This window comes from Gopherus flavomarginatus, chromosome 5 (assembly GCF_025201925.1).
Source record: "Gopherus flavomarginatus isolate rGopFla2 chromosome 5, rGopFla2.mat.asm, whole genome shotgun sequence".
Classification (NCBI taxonomy): domain Eukaryota; kingdom Metazoa; phylum Chordata; order Testudines; family Testudinidae; genus Gopherus; species Gopherus flavomarginatus.
The window spans coordinates 87,379,263-87,396,456 of record NC_066621.1 but is presented as its reverse complement, the minus strand read 5'-3'; the positions used below and the strand labels follow the sequence as shown (position 1 = coordinate 87,396,456).

The 17,194-nt window shown below is 46.9% G+C and overlaps 1 protein-coding gene across 40 annotated transcripts in view; it reads right to left on the bottom strand.

Moving 5' to 3' along the window:
- Positions 1-17,194, bottom strand: part of MADD (MAP kinase activating death domain) — a 133,034-nt gene that overhangs the window by 52,077 nt on the left and 63,763 nt on the right. For 20 of the 40 annotated variants that reach the window (XM_050953419.1, XM_050953417.1, XM_050953416.1 and 17 more), the window contains 4 exons: positions 6,923-6,976; positions 3,868-3,968; positions 3,424-3,507; positions 2,176-2,334 (listed from right to left, as the gene is read on the bottom strand). In XM_050953419.1, coding sequence (XP_050809376.1) covers positions 2,176-2,334; positions 3,424-3,507; positions 3,868-3,968; positions 6,923-6,976 — 398 coding nt within the window. The remainder of the gene's footprint in view (positions 1-2,175; positions 2,335-3,423; positions 3,508-3,867; positions 3,969-6,922; positions 6,977-17,194) is intronic. The other 20 variants (XM_050953423.1, XM_050953428.1, XM_050953446.1 and 17 more) reach the window with 1 other exon arrangement.

Below are 17,194 nucleotides of genomic sequence, written 5' to 3'. Positions count from 1 at the left end.
TTGTGGAATGGGTTAACATTCTAGGAGGAGGTTTTATAATGGCAAATTCATAACACAAAATAATATATCCAGAAACCCAAAGAGTCTCTGGGTAGAAATTATGGACCCCTTGGACCTGTCAGCAATTAGTATGAACAGTCTGGAAGACTTCCTAAATGGCTTGATTCTGTCCAGACAGAGGTCTAACCTCCACCTGACATCTAATGTATCCAGGATAGCATTCTCTCTGGTCTGACGTGGTTTCAGAAATAAAACGAGGAGATGGATGACTTTGCTGATGTGAAATTCAGATGACACATTAAATGTTTACCTACGATGTGGACATAGTAAAACCTTGTCCTTCAAATATACTGTAATTGGGGGTCTGCCATTAAAGTCTGTACTTTCCCAATTCATTGGACAGAGGTGATGGCCACTGAATCAAGTTTAGATCCCATACAGCAGTAGGTTCTTTAATCTGATGGGAAAGGTTCCTCAACCCCTTGACAAACCTCAGTGTCATGAAATGAGCAAACACTGAGACTCCCTCAACTGGTGAATGAAAAGCTGTTATAGCTGCCAAGTGGACTCTCAAAGAACTCGGATATAATCCTGACTTTTTCAATTCCAGGAGGTAGCTGAGAACAGCGGAGAGGGAAGAATGAGCAGAGGAAATATACCACTGGTCACACCAATGGTTGAATCTCTTCCATTTTTTAAGGTATGTCATGTGGATCCTTTCCTACTGTTTAACAACACCTGCTGTACCTCTGCAGAACAGGACGTCTCTGTTCTCACAAACCATTCAGGAGTCAAGCCTTGAGGCAAAGAACTACCAGGTTGGGTGAACAGTATGACCAACGTTTTGAGAGAGAAGGTGGAACTGAGGGCAATTTGCCTGTGCAGCTTATGTAGTCTCGGTGCAGGGCATGAGGATGTTTAAGGGGTGTACACAGGCTGAACAGACACTGCCACCGAAAAATCTTTCATCAAAGACACATGGGGTGCACACGCATCTGCAGTGGAGCACCTACAGGGACACTACTTGAAGAAGAACCTGAAAGTTGTTTTAACTAATTGTTTCAATTGTGTAGTTGTCAAGTTGACGGTAATCCTTTACAAAAGTAACCATTAACTGAATTTTATCTCATTACCCCAGTGAAACTTTTTGCATCATCCTCTGTAAGTCTTTTCCCACACAGCATTTATACTCTTAGCTATGTCTGACCAAACTATTCATAATACTTGACATTTACTTAGCAATTTACAAATATTAAATAATTAATCCTCACACACTGCTTGGGAAGTAACTAAATATCATCCCCCACAACCCCAATGTAATATGAACAATTCTAATCACTACATATAACAGAATAAATCATTTTGTACAAGATTTTACAGTCTAATGATGGCCATTACGCCAGAGGGGGGAGAGATCCTATTTGAACACATAACAAAAGGAAGAGTCTTTCAAAGTTGCTATACGTTTAATTTTTGGGACGTTAATTGAACAGCATAGGTGTGTTATAGCCAGTTTAGCTAAGTCATGTAAATAAATGCACCAAGAGAAATCTATTTACATTGTTGGATATGGTTATGCCCAAAGTGCATATGTTTTGGAGATAAACATGTTCTGGCTAATAGTTTGAATTTCAGTGCCTATTCAGATCTGCTAACTAGGAACTGGTATTTAAAGAAAATCCCTATTGACATTCTGATATTATTAGAACAGCATTTTAAAAAACTACAGAACAGCTGTTAAACCCAGGGAGGGCCACCATTCACCCACACTGAGCAGCTGTTTCAACGCAATAAGGAATCATTTTGTCTTTGCTGTACAAAGCCATTCTACCATCAAGGGTAATATAAATAGAGAGGGTAGACTGCATAAGTATTAGCTTGATGGAGAAGCATATCTTGAGAGTGAGGAATTAAATACTATTAGTGCCCATAGTACGAGAGTGAGAAGTAAGCCTGCCATACACACACAGTGTATAATATGCAGGCCCTTGAGAGGAAGCATTCAGTGATCCACAAAAAACTTCTACCTGCGGTATCAATACAATACAGAATTCTGTCAGTGCTGATTAGCCCTTGCAATTGGATCCAGGATCCATAATACTATGATCCCTCACCCACTTTACACCTATTCAAGTCCTATACAAAATTTCATTAGAAAATCAAATGTGCCCTTACAAAAATGGAGCTGGTAGCAGAGTTTGTCTCAATTTCACTGTCTGATACAGTGTTCCGTGATCCTGTCAGGTTCCCATCATTCTCCCCACTGAAGCCATCACCAGCGTTGCTGCTCAAGTCACTGTCCGCTCCTAATGTCTCTCCAGAGCTGTTACTAACCTATGAAGGAAAACAAAGCAATTTAGAATGGCTTATTTTCTTTATTAGCACAAGATATTGTGGAGAGAAGAGATGTCAAGAGTATCATCCTAAAGCTGAGTAAGACTCCAAAGGCCCACTCTTCCCAACAGCAGCACACTGCATTTCTATCCTGTGTCACAGTACTCTCCCACCAAACCCTACCCTACAGAAAGAGATAATATTAACAGACTTTAAAAAGACATTTAAAAATCCTTTGAGTTAACACATCTCAGAGCCCATTCAAGTTAGATGCAGACAGCTAGGTTGTTTTCCCTATCCCAGTACACCTCACCACCTTAAAGGTCAGGAAGAGGGCCACAGAGAGTTAGATATTTAGATTATAAAAATTCCACTTCAAAGAAATTCAGAAAAGAAAGCTAGAAAGCTCGTCTGGCAAGGTCCCCACAGTGAAGAATATCAGACAAGAACTGTACCCAAGAGAAGGTTCAGTCCCTTTCACATAATACTACTTTTTTTAAATTATTATTATTATTAAAAGAAAAGAGATAAATCTACCCAAATTTGGATCCTGTAGGCCATTACAAGCAAATGTATATATATATATATATAAAAAAATGGCTGCAAATGTGTCCTTGCTCTAGAATGTAACTTTAGAAAGTTTATGATACTCTTTATAAACTCAAGCAGCTTCAAAAGTTACAGGTTTGTGTCTTCCGTGAACAACCCCCACCCACCCACACAAATGTTTATCAGCTTGAGCTCTTGTTTTCAAAGTGATTGCAATCTAACATTTTCACAACATTATTCATAGGGGGAATGGAGAAACGTAAACAACACCCAACAGCAAAGAGCACCGCATATACCAGGGATACTTGCCTACAGAAGGAGCATATGTCCATATGTAAGGTACACATGCACACCACATACTCAGAGGCTGTACACGTAGAACACACTATGGAGACACTATCAGAGCAGACACACAGAATATAGACAAAACAGAGTACACGCAACCCACATACACAAATACATGCATGTATGTTCTATACACACTCTTCCACCACTGCAAAAAGTTAAGTACACCAAGATTCCACTTTGGCCATGTCCTACCACTGTGCTAACTTCAGAATCCTGGCTTGTGCTTCGGATCATAACAGCTGGCCCTGCACTGGCAACAGAGTCCAAATCACTCTTCTGCAACCAGACAAACAAACAAACAGGGTATAGGAAGAAAAAAAATCCATGTTATATATTATAATTTCTATCAAGAGTGACAGACAACATTTACCACTACTTTTGGGGCCACTCTCTTAGAGAAGCTTAAACTGCAGGCCTCAGATATTTGCTGTGTGGAGGCAGTCGTAAGGACAATCTGCCCCCAGCCTGTCAGATACAGCAATACCTTTTCAAATGAAAACTATGTGATTGGGGCAGAGACAAATATTTCCAGCACCAAATAGGAGAAGAGTTTCACCAAATGAGAGCACTTGAAAGGTTCTCTCAAACTCTAGAAAGTTGACCACAAGTAAGCAATGGAAGCATAAAGACACTGACCTGAGAGCCTGATGTCAAACTCAGGCCGCTGCCTGCACTGATTTGGGATTTTTTCTCATCTGTCTCTCCCAGATCAAAGAAGTGTTTCACACCTTCTGACCCTGGAGAGAGGGAAAAGACATTCATTACTGTAACAGGAAAAGGCATTGTGGTTTAAGGCAGATGCTAGACTGGGAACAGGAACAGTACCAGGAAGACAAGCCAGAGCTTCTTGTTCTCTAGTTCCTTAGTACTGTAAACAACAACAAAGCCCAGCAGGTCACATCTGCCATCCTTCCAGTGCTACTTTGTGTCTCACAATGCCCCGAGGAAGTAGTCCAACAGTCTTAATTACTGACTGTTAGTAAACAGTACCTCTCAGCAAGACCTATGGTATCCATTCAAAAGAGACAGAAAGAGAGAACAGGTGTCAGAGTCCAATTACAACAGACATGCGGAGCAGTCACTACTCAACTCTGGAAAGCCACTTCCTTTGTTCTTGGTAAAACAGCTGACATCTAATTATTTATTAATATTGCCAGTGTCATTTTTTGTACAATTAATTGATTGTCTCCTTGTGCTGAATTTGTTAGGTTGCCAGCAGTTGTTACCCGAGCAGTTTTTCCTAAACCAAGTGATACATGGTATGATCATGCAGCCAAAGAGCAGACGGCAGTAATTAGTGCCACACAAATAAGAGCGTCAAGTGAGATACTTTTGGAAAAAATTACAATATTGCATGTTACTTTAAGACATATATGAATACATGATGAATGGCGCTCCAGAGTTTGCAAATCACATAGGTCAGTTGAGAGAGAATTTCAGCAGGTCTGAAGGCATGCATTCACTAGCCTACTTCATCCAAAAAGAAAAAAGAAACAGAAATGAGATAAAGAGCTTTATGTTAAGGTCCCCATGCAATACTGAAGCCATGTTCTCTCCCCTTCTCTGATGGAATGACAGAAGGAAAGAGAGAGAAACAGAGCGTGTGCCTGAGGAAGGATTTGGAAAGCACTGTGCAATGAAAGTAAGGTAGCAGAAGAATATGCTACAGATTGTATACAGGTAACCACTAAGCTCAGAAAGGAGAAGAGGCTGAACACAACACTTCTGCCATATCCATATCTGCCAACTGTTCAGTAACAGGGACACATGACAAGCAGCTGGAGGATTTTTCTTATATATTCATGATGCATTTAGATACAATATCCAGTAACTCTACAAACAATTCAGCAATACCTTACACTGCAACGATACTGAACTAGGAACCGAGAAGAGCATTGTTATGTTAGATATCTGTCAAACAACAGTGCTAACAGAGAGTGAAAGAAGCATGTGTGAGAGAGATAATATACACGGTGTATATAAAGATTTATGGGCATGAGTTTGGGATGACATTACTCATGAGTAGCAAAGCTGAAAGTTAGCTGTGCAGACCACCCCAAAGGCTGTACATATTTGCATGTTCTAGACTGCCACCCCATCAAGGATTCTCTATATATTTTGCCAAAAGTGTATTTTAGAAATGGTATGTAGCATACAAAAAAATATTTTGGTACTATATTTTGTAACCCTCTGCATAAAAACCCAGATGCCTTAGTTACTATAAATCAGTGTCCAGGACTCAAATGGAGAGGAAAAACTACAAAAAAGTACATTATATATACCTCAGTTACGTAAATACCCTTTCTATTCATAACTTGTTTCTAGCCCTAGAAAGTCACAACTGTTGCATATCACACTGGAAAATGAGAAATCTACCATTTCCAGTGGTACAAAGGTACTATTTCTAGACCTGAGTGGTAATGAGATATGGGATCTTTTAACTTATCACTAGTGCAAGAATATCTATTTTTAGTCATGGGCCTTGGGCACGTATTCTTTTTTTTTTTAAAGGGAAAAATTAGGAAACAGTTGTGGCAAATTGATTTGGAAAGTAATTACAGCTGATGGGAGCTGCTCTTAGATTTGAAATATTAAAAGCATGATAAATGTAATTCATCACACTATCATCACTACATATATTGTGTTTTGATTTTATACATTTATATAGGCACACATGCTTGTTACACATAAAACATTATGCCATTAAAATTTATCAGGATGTGATTAATCTCCACCCAGCCTCCTTGGCTGTTTGTTCTTTCCTCTACAAGATCAGTTTGTTATTTGTCTATCTTTTTTTTTCTTTCCCTCATCCATTTTAAGAGAATATAGTTCCTGCCTTGCAGAGCTTATGTTTGGTAAGCACTATCACATTGTGGACATAAATCAGTCATAGATGCACGCGTGTGTGGGTGTGTATACATATATACCCACACACACTGTATATCGGAGAGAAGGTTTTATAGTATGTGTGTGTTAGTAGCACACATCTATTTCTAAAACTATTACAGCTGATAATTACAAAAATCAAGCTTGGTAAAGACTCTAAAGGAGGCCTCAGCTACCTAATTCACAATTCTTCCCAGAAAATTGAATTGGAAAGACTTATCTTCATTTTGTTTTCAGCAAACACTGGCACTAAATACAATTCTTCACATATCACGGATCCATATTTCCTCTTCCCCAAAATAATTTCATCCTGCAGTTCAATAGCAATCAGAAACAATCTACTGGGAGTTGATACTAGAGAACAAATCTGCCATTGCTCGAGAATTGCAGGAACAGAGAGTCCTTCACACCACAACTTTCAGACACAAACTGCTGTTAATGTCAAGGTACTGTCAGACAAAATTGCCTGACTACCTTCTAAAAAGAGGAGCTGGATTTTCATGGCAAAATTTATTCCAATTAATTACTTTTTACATCAAGTGGTGAGGTGGTTTAGGGAGGCCTTGTACTGAGCAGAAAGCACATCTCCTCTTTTCTCTTTGCACAGAGAAACACGGGCACTTGATTTCTCCAGGGCACACTGACCTACTTGGGCTGCCCTAGGGTGCAGGATTTTACCTGAACACTTTGTTGTGTGTGCAAAAGAGCATGTGCTATGGGAGCACACTCACCCCAGGCCTGGGGAGTTGGCAGTTATGGGGAGGCTGGGGGAATCAGTTTCTACGTTTCATCATTTCCTTACTCTGTTTTTCCAAAGCTTTTTGCTTTTTCACTTCCTGGTGCTTGTTCCACAATTCTACCAAAGATGCAAGCAGGAGAAAAAGAGAAAGAGTCAAAGGCTGGTCAGACAGGAAAAAATGAAAAACCAAAAACCCCCAAAAACAACCCGCCCACCCTTGTACCTCCAAACAATCAGAAATTAATGACAACTAGTGAGTGAAGGATTAACACCATTCTACAACAAATCAATGTTAGGAGTACAGAGGTGCATCATTGCCTATTTATTGGATTTCAAAAATTAGGGATGATCCAACACAGTGAATCAGATGAGCAAAAACAAAAATGGTTTTTAAAACCAAATCTGCCCAGAAGAGCTCATCTCCTTTCTTAAGAAGGGCTGATTTAAAGATGGACACGTGGGTATTTTATCCCCAACATTTCGGTTATCACAAAACTTAATATTCACACCATGTCATCGTCAAAGAAATGCGCAAAAGAAACAGCATTCCTGGCGAAACGGAAATTGCATTTTAAAAACTTTCCATTGTCAGTAATCTTGCTTATTACTAACACCACAGAGAAAGATTTTTAAAAAAAAATAAATAGGTGATTTTTTTTTAACTGACAGTATCCTCATAAGTGCTGAGCTCCACCTACTGGCCAGTACTATGTGCCTTATGGAAGAAAAAGGAGAAAAAACAGAAATCAGGATTCCAGTCATGGCAAATGCTACCGCAAAGACTTGAGGCAGGTCACAGTTCTCTTTCCAGCTGTAGATTCCAGGGACAATACACAATGAAGAGGTCAAAGTTGGGGTTTTTTTTGAGTCTGTGCATACACTCTCCTTTTCAAACTTAACACTCGGATAAGACAGAAAATAGAAGCACCACCCTGCACTATAACCAAGATTCTGCAGCTGAGACACATTCATTCTCATGCTTGGAAACATCAAATAATTCCAGGTGCTGGCCCAGTGGCAGCATCACAAGTTGGTATACTGGAGCCCCCCATTTGAATGCTGAGCTTTACCCTCTGTCTCCCTAGGATGGTGGAGGCTGGGAATGCTACACAGGCAGGACTCTCAATTCTTGTAAGAGCAGGGAGGGGAGGAAGAAAGGAGAGTGGAGGGTTACTTTTCTGCAGTGAAACCTGCTCAATCAAAAGCACTGATAGAAGCGTGGCAGGAAACCCATCCAGACCTTGCAGATGGAGGTAAGTAAGGGAATCAGGCTCTAAATCAAGAAAACAACAAGTTGGTGAGGAAGTCTATGACGATATACAAGAACACCAAAGGGAAAAAGTTACAACTCCAGTGCAGGGCTCGTCTCCCTCCCCAACATTTCGTAGGCCCCAGATTTCAAATTGCCGTGGGGGATAAGCTACAGTGATTGAGGCAGATAGCAGTGGGTGAGTGTTGGGAACATGGCTGTTAGCCAAATGGGTTTTATTTCTGCTTATTAGCTACGACAATCGTGACTGATGGGTGTTTCCTCCACACTGACAAGCTGACAAACTAACAGGACACTTTTTCCAGGTTAAACAGTATCCTGTAGGCTTGGCTGCAGTTTCCCATGACGGAGCACACCAACTGGCCTTCTCTGAAGTGTATTTACTATACGCTTTTTTTAAAATGCTGCTTCACAGTTTTTAAAGCCTTCAACCCTGTGATGGTTGGGGACCTGAACAGCAACGCTTTGTTACTAGGGTACCTTTCCTGAGTTACCTACCAATTCATCAGTTCTTAGAATGTTTATGGCACACGCCAAGATTTAGCATGATCCAAAAGGGGATTTTGAGAGCAAAGGTCTTCATGGCATCTAAAAACAGCCTCAGCTTATACTGTGAAGTATTCGTTAGCAGAGAAAGGGGGTGGTCCTCTGATAAATCTGAGACTGGCAATTGAAATTCAGAGGCATGGACATGGCATAAGAACCTGAATAGAAGGAGAAGGTAGCCAGGAAGGATCTGGTACAGACAGCTTAAATTGCCTGGGTGGTACAAAGTCTTTCCCCTTTGCAAAAAATTGCAAGGAGTCCAGTGGGTCTCTAAATATTAAAAACTCCAAGTCCAAGACTTCAGAAAACACTAGACAGTTTTCATCTTGGTTTACTGTCCTTCTGAGTAGGTTTAGTAATGACACTTGATATCAAAAAGCCTTGTACTGCGGTACAGCCTGGAGCCAAGCCAAAGAAAATATCCTGAAGAAGCCCTATTTTCAGAAAATAAAGAGAACATTTTTGCTCTGGGTCTTCCCTGTCATGGTTACCAGGACAGCATTAAGGGCCAGCAACACACAAAGATGGAAAATAAAATAGGTAAAAACAAAGATAAAATGCATCAAAAACTTCTTCATGGTGAAGTCTTAAGAAGCAGGTCCTGACCTGCCAATGACATCTCAGAGCTCTCTGCAGGCCAGGAATCCTCCAAAATGACTCAGTGAGAAGGTCTGTCAAAGACTGGCTAGAACCAATGGAATGCAAACCACACACATTTCCTTTGGAAGAAAGCTAGAAAGTATTTCAGCGAGAGAAACAGCCTGATAGGAAAAGCAAAGGGAGAAATGTGCTAGCTACTGGCTTTAAAAATGCTCCCCATATCAAAATTCCAGTGAAGGCACAGTATGGGAAGATGCCTGAAACTGGTAGTAAGTAATGCAAAATCTCATAACATGTAAGTGACCGGTGTTCCATTAGGCAAGAGAGGCCCAGACCCCACAACCTTTATAGAGATTTTCTGTCTAAAGTATTAATGCAAAACAAAAAGAAAAAAGACCCACTTTGTGTTGAAAAAGCTACCACTCTGCCATTTTTCTGTCTAACTAGGAAACACAAACAGAAAGAACTATGATTATAGGCTTTGCCATTGTCAGGGATGGAGAACACATCAATTTGAATACAAGACATTTTGAAGATTTAAATGGAGACAACTATTCTGAGAAAGGTCAAGGACCACAAAAGTGGTTCACACTGGAAAGAGTTCCCCTTGAATTTTTGAGAAGTTCTGTCGTCCTCTGCTTGTCTTACCTGTAGTATATCATAAGAACTGTATCTAATTAGTTGCCATTATTACTAGATAACAGGTTCCATCACCAATTAACAATGCATGCATATAGGCACCAGACAGGAAATGGTGCTGTACATGACACATTCCATTCATTCTGGTGATCTATTTTATCCCCCTCATTCCCCCTATTTTCTTTTTGTAAGACGGAGGCAAGCAGATTTCTGTTATTCAGAATTCCCCTACACAACAAGATTTGCTTTACTGAGAGGCTTATTTATAATATTTGCCTTCAGCGGCTTTTATATATCTTGATGCTGTAACTATCACCAAAGCTTCCATATACTTTGTTGTTTTAACAATTCACTAAATTTAAAAAAAAAGCCTCTTCCCCTCAAAAAGAGCTCACGTGACAGAGAAGACAGTCTATGCATCACTTCAAAAGGAATTTAAATACACAGTCAAAAGCTTGGCTGTGACCTAAACTCTGGTCATGTAGCTCCAGGGCCCCTTTGAGTATCTTCTTATATCTTCCATAAAGATCAAACAGGAACAATACTACTACAATGGCAGTTTTGAATGGTTTACTTGTAATGCAAGATGATCGCCAAAAATATGATATCCAGGTAGCCATCCAACATAGTCCTCCAGATCAAGCCCAAAACAGGAGATCTCATCTGAGTTTGTTAGCTTCACTAGAGAAAAACTGTGGTGAAACCCTGTGTGTAACCAGAGACAAAATCTAAAAGGTAATCTAATCTCTGATCCTAAAAAGCAAAAGGAAAAAGTTTATCAACTTCCCACTGAGGTGGACCAGGATGCCTAAAAGCAACTGCTGTTGGAGCAGATGAATTTAAATTCAGGGTAGACTAGTTGCAGAATAAACTTGCCCAATGGAGAAGAGCAAGACAGCAGCTAAAGTGTCAGAAACCAAGTCTTCAAAATAAAATCTTCTGCAGCAAGGCACATATGACGTCAGGAAATTCTATTCTGCTAGGGGGATGAATTTCTAGCTCTCTCCCACAAGACTGGTTCATCATCTCCTGAGACTTATTTCATATTCCAACTGATCCCGTAGTCCAAAAAGATGGCCCATGTTTTTAACATCCTTAATATCCAAATGGGAACCGAAAAAAGACGGTTACTCACCTTTGTAACTGTTGTTCTTCGAGATGTGTTGCTCATATCCATTCCAGTTAGGTGTACGCGCCGCGCGTGCACATTCGTCGGAAAACTTTTACCCTAGCAACTCAGTGGGCCGGCAGGTCGCCCCCTAGAGTGGCGCCACCATGGCGCTCGATATATACCTCTGCCGGCCCACCCGCTCCTCAGTTCCTTCTTGCCGGCTACTCCGACAGTGGGGAAGGAGGGCGGGTGTGGAATGGATATGAGCAACACATCTCGAAGAACAACAGTTACAAAGGTGAGTAACCGTCTTTTCTTCTTCGAGTGATTGCTCATATCCATTCCAGTTAGGTGAATCCCAAGCCTTACGTAGGCGGTGGGGTCGGAGTGAAATGCGGCAGAATGAAAACTGCCGAGTCAGAGGCCACAGCCTCTCTTGACTGTTGAACCAGGGCATACTGCGAAGCAAAGGTATGGACCGAGGACCAATGGAGCTTCGCGACAGATCTCGTGGGTAGGTACACGAGCCAGCAAGGCGGCAGACGAAGCCTGAGCCCTGGTAGAATGCATGGTGATGTGGCTTGGTGAAATATGAGCCAAATCATAACAAGTGGGGATGTCCGCCATCACCCAAGATGAGATCCTCTGAGAGGAAAACAAGCAAGCCCTTCCTTTGGCCCGCTACCGCGACAGAGTCGGGGCACCTTAGGAGATGGGTCTGTCAGCACAATATAAATGCGAGCCCTCCACAGATGCCCAAGGAGTGCAATGGTTATGCCCATTGCGTTGAGCTGTGGGTAACATGAAAGGCCGAAACCCCTTAGGGAGGAGACGTAACAGCTACGAGGAAAGTTGTCGTGCAGGACAGGCATAGCAGAGGGCCAGTCGTGAACGGCTCGACTGAGGGAGACATAAGTCTGGTTAAAACGAGGCTGAGCTCCCAGGTCGGGGCTGGGCGGTGCACCCGAGGGTGCGAGCGCTCCAAGCCCTTGAGGGACCTCGAACCCATAGATCGTGAGAACAGGGAACGGCCACCTTAGCCTGCTGGGAGGTAGAGAGGCTGCTAAGTGTATCCTCAGCAATGATACCGTCAGGCCCTGCCGCTGAAGGCCAGAGGCAGGCCAAATAGAGGGGATCGAGACCTCAGCAGGAGCAAGATCGAGCGTATTGCAGCCGTAGAAGAAACACTTCCACCTGGCCCTGACCGTTGACCAGGTGGAAGGCTGCCCATCACCCCGACTCAGGTACGCAGCAGCCACACCGTGAGGTAAACCAGCTGCAGGACCGAGCGACAAAGCCCGTTGTCGCCCTGAGTGATGAGGTCTGGGTGGGGTGGAAGGGTAATTAGGTCTGTTACTGACAGGCCGAGCAACATGGTAAATCAGTGCTGCCTGGACCACTCTGGAGTGATCATGACGATGCACGCTCTGCCCCTGCGGAGTTTGAGCAGGACCTAGCGGACCAGTGGGAACAGTGGGAAGGCATAATGCAATTGGCCTCTCCACGGCATCAGGAATGCGTCCAAGATCGATCCTGCGGAGAGACCTCGGAAGGAGCAGAACATCTGACATTTCCTGCTCTCGCAGTGAGCGAACAGGTCTGTGTGAGGAAACATCTCAACTTCCGGAAAGCCGAACGCCTCACATGGGGCAGAGTGATCGCTCGTAAGACCAGAAAGACTTGCTGAGGCAAAGCGTTAAGACGTTCCGAACGCCTGGGAGAAAGGACGTCGCCCGCTCCATCGAATGGGCCATGCAAAAGACCCGGAAATGGATGGCCTCCTGACAAAAAAAAAAAGGGGGGGGGGCAATGTCCCTCCCCGGATACTCATGAAGCACATGGCCGTTGTGTTGGCCGTAAACACCGAGATACAACGGCCTCGCAGCTGCCGCCGGAACCCCTGGTACGCCAGGCGGACTACTCTCATTTTTGGGGCATTGATGTGGAATGCCAGCTCCCAAGAAGACCAAAGGCCTTAAGCCCGGGGGTGACCATGAGCACTCGAGCAGAGAGATGACGCGTCCGTCGTCCGGGCAGTGAGGGCTGGGGCGGATGAAACCGCATCCCTGCCCACATCAGGGAGGGAGGTAGCCACCACTCTAGGGAGTCTATGGTGTTCGAGGGAACGGTGACCACCATGACCATTGGCTCCCTGTCCGGGCGGTACGCCGAGGTGGGCCGGACTTGGCGAGGACGGAGGCGGAACGTGGCGTGTTTGGATACAAACTTGCGGGCAACCATGGACCCAGGAGACTGAGACAAGAACAAGTCGAGGTCGTTGGGAAAGCCCTTCGACCTCCTATGATTGTTGCCATCGCCTAAAACCGCAGGTGTGATAAGCAGGCTCCAGCTGGGTAGGAGACCAGGATAGCCCCTTGGAAGCCCAACCTCTGCGTGGGAACCAGAGTGGATTGCTCTATAGGAACCATCAGGCCTTGGCCTGTGAATAAGACCGTGACGATGTCCACGCACTGAGCGGTTTGTGTCTCAGAGTCTCCTCGGATAAGCGAATCGATGGTAGGCGGCGACTATGGCCGTAAGCCAGGAGAGTGACCGTTGGCTATAAAGCGGAGGTACCTCCTGTGCGGAGGGAAGATGGCGTCACGAAAGTACGCGTCCCTCATATCCAGGGCGGCATAGTAGCCCCCAGGAGGTAAGGATGGAATAATGGTTCCCAGGGATACCATGCAGAACTTCAACCTCATTCTAAACCGGTTGAGTCCGTGCAGGACCAGGAAGGTCTGACCTGTGCCCGCGTGGGGAACTAGGGCATAACGGGAGTAAAACCCCTCGCCCCTTTCGCCCGCCGAAGGGGGACAGGGCTGGAGCAAATTAAAGGTGATACACTGTCCCCAGGTACACCTTGGAAGGTTCGTCTCCGGTCCCAGTGGTAATTACGAGGGACCTTGACCTTGGCTCTTTAGGGGGCCTGACGTTCGTCCGCGACCACCTTGGCCTTGCCGTCAGCCAAAGTTCTGCCTCTGGCTAGGCACAGAGTATGGCGGCTGGGGCCAGAAAGGCCTGCGTTTAATCGCCGGCGTATGCATGCTTAGAGAGCGCATTAGGAGCCCATTGACCACCAGGCTTCGCAGCCTGGGGCTGTCCCTGCCACGACGAGGCCTTTACCAACAAAGGGTAAATCCTGAATGGCAAACTGCAGCTCCCGTCGGAGGTTTGAAACCTGAAGCCATGCACCTCATGGCGACGCCCAAGGCCAGAGTCCTGGCCGCAGTGTCTGCTGCGTCCAACGAGGCCTGGAGGGACGCTCCGGGAACCTCCTTTCCTCTGTCCTCCGAGACGGCAGCGGACTCCTGGCGGGAGGTCTGAAGGAAAAACTCCTTCACCCCGGTGCTATAAGTATTGCAGCTAAGCAAGGCTTGTTGCTTTGCTACCTAGAACTGTAGGGCCTCTGCAGAGTACCCTGGCGGCCAAGCAAGCCCATGCGCCAAGCCTCTTTCGGCATTGGGGCGGGCGCCCGCTGGCCATCATGTCAGGATCATGGTCCTGAGCATAGAATCTGCGCATATGGAATGACACAGATGCCTGTGCGGACTGCCACGGAGGTACTAAAGAAGGCACAGGCAGAGTCTCTGACTCACTCGGACCTTGCCCAACTCGGCACCGGGGACCGGCACCGGGAGGCGTACCGGTACCTGGAACGAGATCCAGACCCGCAACCAGAACGGTGCCGGGAGGTCAACCGAGATCTCGAGGCTCGGGGAGAGACTACAGGAGTCAAGGTATCCGCCACGGCGCCGGGAGTCGGAACGGTGCCGACAGCGGGTCGGCGAACGGAATACCGGGCGGTGCAGCGAGTGTGACCAGTACCGATGAGGAAACAGCATCGGGACTGCCGATGGTGCCGGGCGTGTCGACAGAACCTGGAGTGCCTGCGGGACCGTAATCATGAACGGTGCCGCTCTGCTGTGCTGACAGAGGACGGTCACCTGAAGAGACTGTATCAGGCAGCATCGACTCTGTCATGGCAATGAAATTCCTCGCCGTCGGTAACGTCTCCGGCGTGGAGGGAACAGCAGGCTCAACCACAGCGCATAGTGGGGAGCTGTCAGGCATCGGATTCGACGGCCCTTGTGGGACCGGGGTTGACGGTACCGAGGTTCGGTGCCGGGCGATCCGAGTTAGATAAGCTGGCTGGCTGCGGTGCCGTCGGCACGGAAGCAGCAGGAGCAATAAGCTCAACCACGGCGCGTGCCGGGGAGCCGTCAGGCACCGGATTCGATAGCCCTTGTGGGACCGGAATCGACGGTGCCGACATTGTCGGTGCCTCAGAGGCGTCGGTGCTGGGCAATCCGACCGAGACTAGCCCTCTGGCTGCGATGCAGGTTGCACGGAAGCAGGAGCAGGGCTCTCAACCACGGCGCGGGCCGGGGAGCCCTCAGGCCCTGGATCCTAACGGCCCTCGTGGGACCGGGACCGACGGTGCCGACGTCATCGGTGCCGCAGCAGACGTCGGTGCCGGGCGATCCGACTCCGAGGAGCCCTCTGGCTGCGGTGCCGTTGGCACGGAAGCAGCATGAGCAGTAACTCAACCACGGCGCGTGCCGGGGAGCCGTCAGGCACCGGATCCTAACGGCCCTCGTGGGACCGGGATCGGCGGTGCCGACGTCATCGGTGCCGCAGCAGGCGTCGGTGCCGGGCGATCTGACTCAGACGAGCTCTCTGGCTGCGGTGCCGCTGGCACGGAAGCAGCAGGAGCAGTAGCTCAACCACGGCGCGTGCCGGGGAGCCGTCAGGCACCGGATTCTACAGCCCTTACGGGACCGGGATTGACGGTGCCGACGTCGTCGATGCCTCAGCAGGTGTTGGTGCCGGGCGATCCGACCTAGACGGGCTCACTGGCTGCAGTGCCGCTGGCACGGAAGCAGCAGGAGCAGGAGCTCAACCACGGCACGTGCCGGGGAGCCGTCAGGCACCGGATTCCACGGCCCTCGTGGGACCGGGATCGACGGTGCCGACGTCATCGGTGCCGGGTGATCCGTCTTAGATGAGCTCTCTGGCTGCGGTGCCGTTGGCACGGAAGCAGCAGGAGCAGTAAGCTCTACCACGGCGCGTGCCGGGGAGCTGCCAGGCACCGGATTCCGTGGCCCTGGGGGACTGGAAACGACGGTGTCGACGTCATCGGTGCTTCTGCAGGTGTCGGTGCCAGGTAATCCAACTTAGACGAGCTCCCTGGCTGCGATGCAGATGGCACGGAAGCAGCAGGAGCAGGGGGTCTCAACCACGGCGCGTGCCGGGGAGCCATCAGGCACCAGCAGGAATCGTAGGCTCTCTCGACCTCGGAAGAAGGGAGCGGTGCCGAGCCGATATCGGTGCCGGCGACGGCCGGTGCCGAAAGGCCTTGGTAGTATCGGCGGGGTCCGGTGCCAAGGAGGCGCTACTGCCCGCCGCTTGATCATCGCTCGGCGCCCCAGGTGGAGGGGTAAGTGAAAATCCCACACCGTTTTGTTCTCGGCTTAAAAGCCTTGCAAATGGGGCACTTAGCTGTCAAGTGTGATTCCCTGAGGCACTTGAAACAGGAGTCGTGTGGATCTCCCTTCGGCCGCGGCTTCTGGCACGCCGGCCCATTCGAAAAACCGGTGAGCCCCGCATGGGCTCCGGGACCGGGTTCATGGAAGGGGCTACTTCCCGAACCCCGCTAACTAAACTAACCATGTTAGCAAAGAAAACGTATAACTATACAAATATATAAATAAAAGGGTTATAACTGCGTAACTATATACGAGAAATACGAGTAGCTAGGGAAGTGGAGGTCAGCTAAGCCGCGCTCCACTGTTCCAACGACCGACACGGGCGGTAAGAAGGAACTGAGGAGCGGGTGGGCCGGCAGAGGTATATATCGAGCGCCATGGTGGCGCCACTCTAGGGGGCGACCTGCCGGCCCACTGAGTTGCTAGGGTAAAAGTTTTCCGACGAATGTGCACGCGCGGCGCGTACACCTAACTGGAATGGATATGAGCAATCACTCGAAGAAGAACCTAGGACCTACTCTCTTGAACAAAGAAAAAAAAAAGCCATTGAGTAATGGATGGAGAAAGCACATATCGTCTTCAGTGGAATTCCTTTGGCAGATCCAAACAAGGAACTGGTCACAGAAGCCAATTTATTTAGCTGATGAGTACTGGAACCTCACTCAGTACAAAGGCTCTGT